Below are 10764 nucleotides of genomic sequence, written 5' to 3'. Positions count from 1 at the left end.
CCCAAGAGAGGTGCTGCCCCTCTGGCAGGCCCTGCACTCCAGGAGCGCATCCTGGGATGCAGTTTCCTCTCTGGGGGAGGGAAGCACTTCCCTTGAGACTCCAAGCCAGTTATTCTTTGGTGGGTGGATACTGATCATGCGCAAGGTGCAACTCAAGAGGTGTTGCTTCTCGGGTCATGAGGGGTCAGGACGGATGTCCATGTCCCAGGTTCCTGGGAGAGTTTGGTCTTTGTTCCTAGACAAGAAAAATAATGAGGATGGGGAGAGATACCTCACCCACCAGGCTTGTTTATGCCTTGAGCCATGGAACTAGGCTGAGCAGCCCCAAGCAGGAGGCAGACAGGGTATGGTGCTGGCATGACTTGCCACACGTCACACAGCACATCAGGGCTTGGGGTGGTCAGACTCAGGGCTCTGGAGTCTCATTCCAGTGTTCTTCCCGGCGTTTCCTCCTGTGTGTAAATTATGTATTAGACACACACCAGAGATGAGGGTTCTGGGCAATGGGGCTGGGACCCGCGGTGCCAGAAGGCTAAGCACTGTTTGCTCCAGGGCCTGGGGCACAGCAGGGGCTGCAGGAAAGGGGCCAGATGCAGAGGGGAAGAGAGAGCAGGTGTAGCATGCTCTGTATGTGTGTGCTGCAGGGTGTGCACACGCGTGTCCCAGCCATAGATGTGGCCATGCCCAGGAGGGATGAACAGGCCGGTCTGAAGACGAGAAGCAGGTCTGAGCTGGGGAGGATGAGCAGTGAGACAGGCAGGACGTGGTCGCTCGGCTGCGTCATCACCCTTGGAAGAGCAGGAAGACTCAGAAGCTGTGGGGAAAGAAGCGGCCCCCCTCCACATGCAGACCCTCTTCAAGCTGCCAGCAGCCGCGGGAGGGAGTCTGTGAGATGGTGGCTCTGGGGGATGGGAAGCTGGTCCGGCTGAGAGAGATGACCTTGAAAGAGGGGAGAGGCCTAACCAGCTGGTGTCTAGTGTGTGGAGCGGGGAGGGGCAGGCCCGGGGGAGGAGAGAGGGAGAGAGCCAGACAGGGTGGGGGGGGACAGCAGGCGGGCCCACCCCTGCGGTGCCTCCCTCCTTTGGGCTGGAAGCAGGGACACAGGAGCACGTGGGTGCTGGGCTGGGTGGGGGCAGAGACGGGGTGCAGTGTGTCCTTGAGTCCTCCGCATCACCTCCGGTGCACCATCCGTGTGCAGGCCGGCAGCTCTGCGGGTGGCAGGCGCTTGGCCAGTCTGGGAAATGCTCTCTGCTTTTCAAAGAGCTCTTGGGGAGTGGGGAGGGGGCTGCTGACCCATGGGTCCAGCAGGCAGGGCTGGGATTCCCATTTGTCCTGCGGAGTTCCCAAGTGAAGGTTGTCGCCCCCACTCCCCCTTGTGTTCCTACATGTTAAGTCAACTGGCTCTTGAGCAAATCACTTAGCCTTCCATTTTCTATCTGTAAAGCAGAGATAATAATACCGTCTGCACAGAGTTATAGGGACTATAAATTCAACCCCATACGTCAAAGAGATCAGCAAAGTGCCAATTTACAACATAAGCATAGGGATTATTATTCAGGGAGGAAATTTAAGGGAAGACAAGCAGCAAGGCAAGGTCAGGGTGAGGAAACCCTCTCTGGCTCCTTCCGTCCCCCACCCATCTCTTGCCGGCCCGAGCTGGCTGTGGAGTTGAGGACAGGCGGGCGGACAGGGCGGTCACTGCAAACACTCCCCTTTCACTCTGCCTCTTCCCAGACAGTCACAGAACTGGTCAGGGCTCCTGCCTGGAGCTAGAACCATCCTGAAGGCCACAGGGGTGTTGTGGGGGGGGAGTGCTCCCCTTTTCTCAAGGTTGGCAGGAGGGCCACCAGGAGCCACCCATGAGCAAGGGTCCTCGCCAGGTGTGCCAGGGTGGAGCACGGTGCTGCCTGCCACCGAGGACCTGCACGAGGGAGGCTCTCAGAAGAGGTGGATCTAAGACCAGCACAGCCCTGTCCAACGGCGTCAGCGGTGAGGCGCTTCCCTGCCTGACTGGACCCCCGCAGCCCACTCCTCTCTGCTCTCGCTTTCCCGCAGGGGTGGCTCATTCCCGTCTTTCCATTCCTCAGGACAGGAGACCCTCAGTTCGGATAAAGAGGCACCCTCTCTTTCCCCTGACAGGCTCCAACCCTAGCTTCTCTAGGTCCCGGAGGAGAGCCCCCAGCTCCTTCAGTGAAGATGTGACAGCTGCTGGGATTTCTCCCCCCCCCGGCCCGCTCCCTGGGTCACAGGAGGGCCCAGAGACGCATTGTTTAGAATTTCTGCAGGGGGGCGGCCAACAAGGGCATGCTTTCTGTTCCTTGGGTTTCCCTAGCCAAAAATAGGGGATTAGTTAGGAGGCAGCTGCAGAGGCAGCAGGCCCTGGGGGAAATTCTACCCCGCACAGCAGGCTCAGCCTCAGGGAGGACACTGCCTGCTGGGCTGGCCTTGACAGCAGTGCCTGCGCTGTGTGTGCTGTGAGAACAAGACTCAGTTCCCTGGGCTTAGAGGGCCCCAGGTTTGAATCCTGGCCCTGCCACTTATTAGCTGTGTGGATGTGGGTACCTCCCTTCCATAACCTTGTTTTGCTATCCACAGTATGGAGATCAACATCTCTATTAACTAGAGTGGTGCTTGGGGCTAAAGTGAGTTGATGTGCATAAAAACTCCTAATACACATCTGGCAGATTCCAGGAGTCCAGAAATCCTTAGTCCACTTCTGCTATGTGAGACCAGGGTCAGATGCCTTTCTTAGCACATATTAACCTCGGGGTGTGAGGGTATGATGCAGTTTCTGGTACCGGAGAGCCCCACTTCTGGAAAATTTCTTCGCTTCTTTTTACTGGATTATTTCAAATCAGGGTTTCTTGCACTCAGGGATCTTGTGGTTTCCAGCTGCTGCATGCCAAGGCCATATCATAATCAAATAGAGCGGGATATGGAGGGGGTGCGACTGGGGGATGAGAGAGAGAGAAGAGGTCCTTGGGTCCTGGAATCCTTGGATCCCTAGGGAGAGAGAGAGCAGACACAGCAGCAACTAAACCGGGCCTCCCTCACCACCCACTCACAGCTTGCAACTTGTGTGTGGAGTCTTCTCTAGTTCTCAAATTCTTCATCTGAAGAACGCGAATAACAATCCCTGACTGGTCGGCTGACAGCACTGACCTGCGCCTCCACAGCGCTTGCAGAAGTGCTAGGCAGAGGCAGAGGAGGCAGACACACGGGTCCCCTCCCGTGTGGACCTGTCATCCAGACGTGAGCATCACCTGGGACGCTGAGTGGTTGCTTGGCTGGCTCCCAGTCCTTCAGCTTTCAGCTTAGACATTGGTTCTTCAGGGTCTCTTGGACCCTTAACCGTGTCCCCCTTCTGTAAGGTCTCATAGCATTTTGTATATTCCTTTTACAGTATTTATCATGAGTTGAATAGTGTGTGGTTACTTGTGTGATTATCTGTTCAACACGTCTTCCACACTCAACTCTAAGTTCCATGAAGAAAAGGAGTGTGTCTGCTGCGTATCATCTGCACAAAGCAGGTAGGTGCTGAATAAAACCCTTGCTTGAATGAATACATGAGCTGCCTGCCTCACTGGGTGGCTCAGTGGTTAAGAAGCCACCTGCCAATGCAGGAGATGCAAGAGATGTGGGTTTGATCCCTGTGTTGGGACGATCCCCTGGAGAAGGAAATGGCAACCCGCTCCAGTATTCTTGCCTGGAAAATCCCATGGACAGAGGAGCCTGGGGGGCTACAGTCTGTGGGGTCACAAAGAGTCAGACATGACTGAGCGACTGAGCACACACACCCCTCTTCTATGCTCCAATCAACACCTGATGCCAAGCACTCATCTATTACAACCCCCTTGCCCACAAAGTCCTTATGAGAAGAAAGATGACATCTCTCCTACCATTATCCAACCAGGAGTAAGTTGGTTAGATCATAGTCGTCCTCTCTGTTCTCCCAGCACAGTGGGCCCCGCCCTGAATCCAGGAAAGCTGCAGATGAGTAATTGCTGTTTTATTCATTTACCTTTGCACAAGGCTGCCCTCTGGTGGTTAAACACAGAAGAGAGCGTGGCCAGGAAGAGCCAGGAGTAGGTAAGCGCGGCAAGAAGGGCCTCCAGAGGAAGACACATGTCCGTTCTCCATCCTTGGGAAAGGCTCCCTCCAAGTCTAACAGCAAGCCCCGGCATAGGAAAAGCAAGCAGCTTTCAAAAGCCCCAGAAACCCCACCCTACCCCCATTGGGGTGGCCTGGAGATAGGGGGAGGCTAAACAGCTGTTTTCATCCTCAGCGATGCTGGCAAAGGCTTAAGAACAGGCTCTCTCTCTAACAAAATCCTAACACGTAGCGTTTACTAATTCTGTGGTATAAATACTCCCACCGTGGCCAATTTCAAACTACCAGTGTGATGTCACTAAAAGCATGTCATTATATAGTATTTCCACTGCACAAATACCACAGACATAATTAAGTTCAAGAACATGGTTAATAGTAAAAGATGGTAAAATAATTGGGAAGTGATGAGTTTGAGTATTTATTACATTTGTTTTCAACACAGAATATTTAATTGTGAGCTTATATGATTTACTTTTCAATAATGACTGCATTTAACAACTGGCTTGAAAAATTCTGGAAAATTTAATGATCAGTTCTTGCAAGCCTAGTAGTAAGAACTAGCTCCAGGACACGACTGCTTGTTCCCCTTCCTCTTCTCTTTCCGTCCCTCTTCTGCCTCTTACATTATTCTCCTGGCCTTCTGTGTGGGTAGGAGGAATCGGGAATATGGGAAAGAGCTCTGCTGCAGACATCTCTATTCTTTGATCAGGAGCCATAAGGTGTTAAGGAAGGAGGATGGAGAAATGTAAATCTGGCTCCTGGAGGACATTTCAGTGTGTGTGTGTATGCGCACATGTGCGTGTGCATGTGTGCGTGGGTGTATGCACGTGTGCACGCATCTGCATGTGTGTACGTGCGTGCGTGCACGTGTGTGCGCATGTCTGCATGTGTGTGTGCACCATGTGCGTGTGCATGTGTGTGCACGTGTGTGCTTGTCTGTGCGTGCGTGCATGTGTGTGCACACATGTGCACGTGCGTGTGCATGTGTGTGTGCGCGTGTGTGCCTGTGTGTGTGTGTGTTGAGGCAGGGGGAGCAGTGGGTTTCTGCCACTGGATCTTGAGGCTGACTAACGCCCGGATGAAAGGTCGCTGTTTAGGGGGCGGGCAGACTTAGACAAAGCGGCCCGTGGGGAGCCGAGGCAGGCAGAAATACGCGCTGGGGAAGAGGCTCAGGTTGATGGGGTTGCCGTCCAGGCGGATGTCTTCCAGCGGCCTCCTGGTGTGTCTGTGCTCCTCGGTGTCGCAGAAGGCGTCCCTCTGCATGGTCTCTATCATGTTATTCTGGAGAGAACACACCGAGCGCTGTGTTGCTCCTCTGCCCTCAGGCCTTGCCTCACCAGCTCACCTCCCCTCTGCAGCTGGAGACACCGAGGCCCAGAAGGCCGGGGCCACAAACAAGGAAGGAGGCCGGGGACCCACTGAGGACGGAGAGAGGGGGCACGGAGGTGGGGGGGGCAGAGGGCGAGGGGAGGGGGGCAGGAGTGAGCACTGGGTGAGGTGGGTCAGAACGCGGAGGGGAAGTGTTTTAAAGGGCAGGAAGGGGAAGGAATGAGACGGAGGCTGTAGACAGTGGTCTGAGTGAGACGCGCCAACTCTGCTCGCCGAGCTCTCAGTGACGGAGACCCACCACTGCTGAAGGGGGGCTCCCTGCAGTCTGACCTCCACCTTCTGTGCTGTCCAAGACCCCTGTTCTCGGGGAAGCCACTCACCTGCAGGTGCAGTGAGCGCAGGCTCAGGGGCAGGGACGGGGGGATAGCGTCCAGCAGGTTATCCGCCAGGTAGAGGAACTGCAGCTTCTCCAGTGCCTGGGGAGGGGGCAAAGGACACGGGAGGCTGGTGGGCTCTGTGGGGCCCAAGAAGTGAGGGGCACTGATGTGACCCCACTCCTCCACTCCTGGGCCCGTCTCCTGGGCCTCAGCCAGGTGCCGGATTCTGAGCTGGGTGCTTCAGGGACGGTTCATCCCCTCCCGCCAGATGCAGAAGGAACAGCTGCTGCAGCTGAAGTTCATGAAGGAGCTCAGCAGTATCGGGGGGACTCTGGGAGGAGCAAGCAAGGGGCAGGGATGGCTGGGAAACAGGCCGGCAGGACATTCGGGCCCAGCTTCAACATCCCTGCTATCAGAAGGGACTTTCCCAAGTGAAAAGTCTCCAGAAAAGAAAAAAAGTCTCCAGATGCTAAAACTGGACCAAATATGGAGAGCTCGGATGGGAGATACTCGGACCAGCATAAGGAGAGCCGCAGGCACGATGGAGAAGATTGTGCATGTGAGTGTGACAGCCGGGGTGTCAGTCTCACTCACAGCTCTCTCCGTTCCCCCACTGGGACTGCCCCCAGGGCTCCCTGGACCGCTGAGTGGGCAGCCCAGGGGGCTGTATCCGTGCATGCGTTTAGCCCTTCCCATTGAAACTGGCCAGCCAGGGACCAACCAGATTGCCTCTCTTGAGAAATTGCTCCTAGAAGGACAAAGCTTGGTCAGTTAGTGGTGGGTTCTGAAAACAAAAAGATGTGCAGAGTGAGAGCAGGAATCAGTACAACTCCAAGTCAAGTCACATGTTAGTCCAAGTTTCTGGGGAGCAGAAGGTGAGTGTGTGGGAAACACTGGTGCCCAGGGAGGTGAGTGAGCAGTTGCAGAGAAGGAACCCGAGAGGCCAGGTGCCCCAAGAGGGAGAGGGGGAGTTGCTGGTGGCTTAGATGAAGAAAATGCGGCTTGGCTTTTCTGGTGAGTGGCCTGAGGGGAGCTCTAAAAACCGTTCTCTATCCACTTGACCCGGAAATCAAGAGGTTTAAATCTTCTTGTTCACTTTAAGAACTTTTGTGAAACTGCCCACGTCATTCAGGGTATGCATATCTGAAGGCCACCAAGTATCTGAAAGATGTCACTTTACAGAAGCAATATGCACCGCCATTCCACTGTTACAGTGGCAGGTGTACCCAGGCCAAAGGGGCTGGATGCAGGGTCCGTGGCCCAAAGAGTGCTGAATTTTTACTGCACATGCTCAGAAATGCAGAGAGTAATGCTGTACTGAAAGACTTAGATCTCTGGCCACTCAGCTTCTCATGTGAACAAAGCCCCGAAGATGCAGCTTGGGACTTGGATCAACACAGACATGAGCTCCCCCTGCCACGTTGAGATGACCCTTACTGAAAAAGAACAGATTGTTCCTAAACCAAAAGAGGACGTCTGCACAGAAGAAAAATATATCCTTTCAGAAGAAACAGAGGAAACAAAAACTGATGGCCTGGGAATAAAGGCCACAAAAAATAAATGCAAATAAAAGCAAAAGATAAAAAAAAAAGAAAATGACATTTGACTTTCATGCCCCAGAGCAGGGTTGGGACAGAGACATTCCACGAGGGCTAGGTGCATGTGTGTGTGGCTGTGGGCCCTGGTGGCGTGCAGCAGACAGGGATGCAAGGCCTTGGCTCACCCTGAAGGCTTCAGGCTGTATCCCTGAGCTCTGGAGCCGATTCATGCGGACGTCCAGGACCTCGATGCTGGTGGGCAGTGCGGGCAGTGCCACGAGCTTGTTCTCAGGGAGGATCAGATCCCGCAGAGCAGGCAGCAGGCGAAGGGCCTTGTCATCGATGGAGGAGATGGAATTGCCAGAGAGGTCAATCCTCTTCAGTTTTGCTAAGAGGTGCAGAGCAGAACACAGGGACACACCATCTCCCCTTGCTCCTGCTGGAGCTGCCCGCGCCCTTCTCCTGTCTCAGCACAGGGAAGGCGAGCCAGCACTCCACATGCACCAGGGTCAAACCAGAAGGAAGAACTTGGTAAAACTGGGAAAGTCCTCAGGTTCCGTGATGCCTTTCCCTGGAGTGTTCTGCCCTGTGTGGATGGGCTTGGAAGAAGGCTTTGAGGGTAAGACCCAACAGGTACAGGAATTTCTGGATCCATTCTACCTGTTAGTTTACACAAACTAACAAAAGAACCCAAAAAACTCTGAGGCCCGGGAAGCCTGTCAGCAATGAGAGGTAGAATCTGGGTTATAGACCAGCTTTAGCATGGTTTTGTTCAGAGGCCAGGAGGGCAGAGAGCTACAGCTGCTAGGACAGCCTGAAAACAGGCTTGCTCATAGCTTCTCCTCCCCAGCTTCCTATAGCTTTGTGGAGCAAAAACAAGAGCAGGTCACTTCTGCCATAGAAAAACCTTCAAGGCCAGGAATTAGACTAATTTCCAGGCTGGAGAGACTGAAAGGGCTGACACAGGTGGGGCATGCTAATGACTGCTCGGTGTGGCTGAGTGGCAAGGGGACGAACCGAGGGGTTCCCTCTGCCCACCCACTCTTTTCTTTGCCAGGACATACTCACATATACATACACATACTCACATATACATATATACATACTCACATATACATACACGTACTCACATATACATACACGTACTCACATATACATACACGTACTCACATATACATACACGTACTCACATATACATACACGTACTCACATATACATACACGTACTCACATATACATATATACATACTCACATATACATACACGTACTCACATATACATACACGTACTCACATATACATATATACATACTCACATATACATATATACATACTCACATATACATACACGTACTCACATATACATACACGTACTCACATATACATACACGTACTCACATATACATATATACATACTCACATATACATATATACATACTCACATACTCACATATACATATATACATACTCACATATACATATATACATACTCACATATACATACACATACTCACATATACATACACATACTCACATATACATATATACATACTCACATATACATACACATACTCACATATACATATATACATACTCAGCCCTTTGAAGTCTCCAGCCCGAATATGGCTGATGCGGTTGAACCGAGCGTATAAGTAGGCAGTCGTCTGGGGAAGAGGAGGGATGTTCTCTAGGTCCGCGTCGTCACAGTACACAGAGGAACCGAGGCACACGCAGATCAGACAGGTCGGCAGGCCTGGTCCAGGTGGAGGAGAGAACAAAGGGAGACCCCCCCACACCCTCGTGAGACCCCCTCAGCCTCTGGGACCAAAGGCCCTGGCCAAGGAGTGTCTGAGCTGAGGTCCCCCGTGTCCCTCGGGCTGCCACCCAGACCGACTGTCACAGTGCCCCCGGAAGTGCTGCTGGCTGCCCCGGTCTGGCACTCAGCCATTGACTTCGAGAAGCAGAGCCTCCCTCAATTATTACCGTTATGATCCAAGCCCTTAGTGCCTTCATCAGACCCGGGTCCTGTGTAGATTTACCAGGGCCTATGTGGGTATTTCTAGGACATTTAGGTGCAGCCACAGAGGTGGATGTGTTCGTCTCCTTTCCATGGGGCTTCTCACTGGCCCCCAAGTGCACTGCAGATGATACAAAGCCAGCGCAATGGCCAAAGGCTCTGCTACTTGCCTTGTGGGAGAGGAATTAGGTTTTAGGTGGCTCCAAAAACCATAATAGAGTCAAGGTGGAGTGGACACTGACTGTCTAGGATTCATTTCCTGTTCTTATGATATCAGCATCTCAGTTTGCTGTTGGGAAACATCCCTCCCCTCTTCTCGGTCTATGACCAGTGGTCATGAGACTTAGGCCAGGCCACTGAGCTCAGACTGGCTTTAACGAGTTGGGATGGTTTTATTGAATACTGTAGACAGTCTCTATCTCTTGCTGTTAGAAAGGACTGCTGCTGCTGCTGCTGCTAAGTCGCTTTAGTCGTGTCCAACTCTGTGAGACCCCATAGATGGCAGCCCACCAGGCTCCCCCGTCCCTGGGATTCTCCAGGCAAGAACACTGGAGTGGGTTGCCATTTCCTTCTCCAATGCATGAAAGCAAAAAGTGAAAGGGAAGTCGCTCAGTCGTGTCTGACTCTTAGCGACCTCATGGACTGCAGCCTACCAGGGTTTTGCCTGGGATTTTCCAGGCAAGAGTACTGGAGTGGGGTGCCATCGCCTTCTCCGCTTAGAAAGGACAGAGTTTGCTAAAGACCACTGCTAGTCCAGCTCAAGGAGGAACTCTGTTGGTAGTGGCAAGGACTCAAGATTAAGAGACAGCTTTTCCTCACCAGCCATGAGTTGACAGTGTACTTATCCCCAGGCCTTGGATGGCAGGTCAAGCTGAGGCCCTTTAAGCCTGGGAGGTCATAGATTCCTGCCTAAAGTGTTTTCTCTAATGATGCCTCATTACCCTGTACCCACTCAAGGCAAACATCTCCAGAGAAGAATAGGAGCTGAGAACAAGCAATTCCGGAATTAACTGCATCCTCCTGTGCCTCAGTTCTGACCCGCAGCAGAGTGCCAACCCCCTACTGATGGATATGCCAGCATCTGAGTCTCCAGGAGGGCCTCAGGGAGTAGGGGAGAAGATACTAGGGAAGGAATTCAAGTTGAAAAGCAAAATAAATTCTTCATTTGCCCCCATGCCAAATGACAGCCACAAAGTTATTTATTCTTCTGTACAGGTTTTAAATTGTCTCTAATCTAATTACCACTCAACCTGCTCCCCCAGCGATGCCATTAATTAAGGCAGGTGGCTTTGCTAGGCACAGAGGAGTTCTTGCTTTCTTTGCCTTCCATCCAGGTTGTGCATTCAGGCAGAAGCATCAGGAACAGTCAGCCTCTCCCTTTGTTTCCCACGCTCC

At 52.7% G+C, this 10764-nt stretch overlaps 1 protein-coding gene across 1 annotated transcript in view; it reads right to left on the bottom strand.

Moving 5' to 3' along the window:
* Positions 1–4536: 4536 nt before the first annotated feature.
* The window catches only part of OPTC (opticin), a 9159-nt gene continuing 2931 nt past the window's right edge, over positions 4537–10764 (bottom strand). Inside the window, exons 4-7 of the mRNA XM_010854125.1 lie at positions 8947–9105; positions 7540–7742; positions 5820–5915; positions 4537–5391 (exon numbers count right to left, since the gene is read on the bottom strand). Of these exons, the coding sequence (XP_010852427.1) occupies positions 5221–5391; positions 5820–5915; positions 7540–7742; positions 8947–9105 (629 nt within the window). The 3' untranslated portion in view covers positions 4537–5220. The remainder of the gene's footprint in view (positions 5392–5819; positions 5916–7539; positions 7743–8946; positions 9106–10764) is intronic.

This window comes from Bison bison, unplaced genomic scaffold (genome assembly GCF_000754665.1).
Source record: "Bison bison bison isolate TAMUID 2011002044 unplaced genomic scaffold, Bison_UMD1.0 scf7180017864338, whole genome shotgun sequence".
NCBI lineage: Eukaryota > Metazoa > Chordata > Mammalia > Artiodactyla > Bovidae > Bison > Bison bison.
This window is presented reverse-complemented; position numbering and strand designations above follow the sequence as displayed.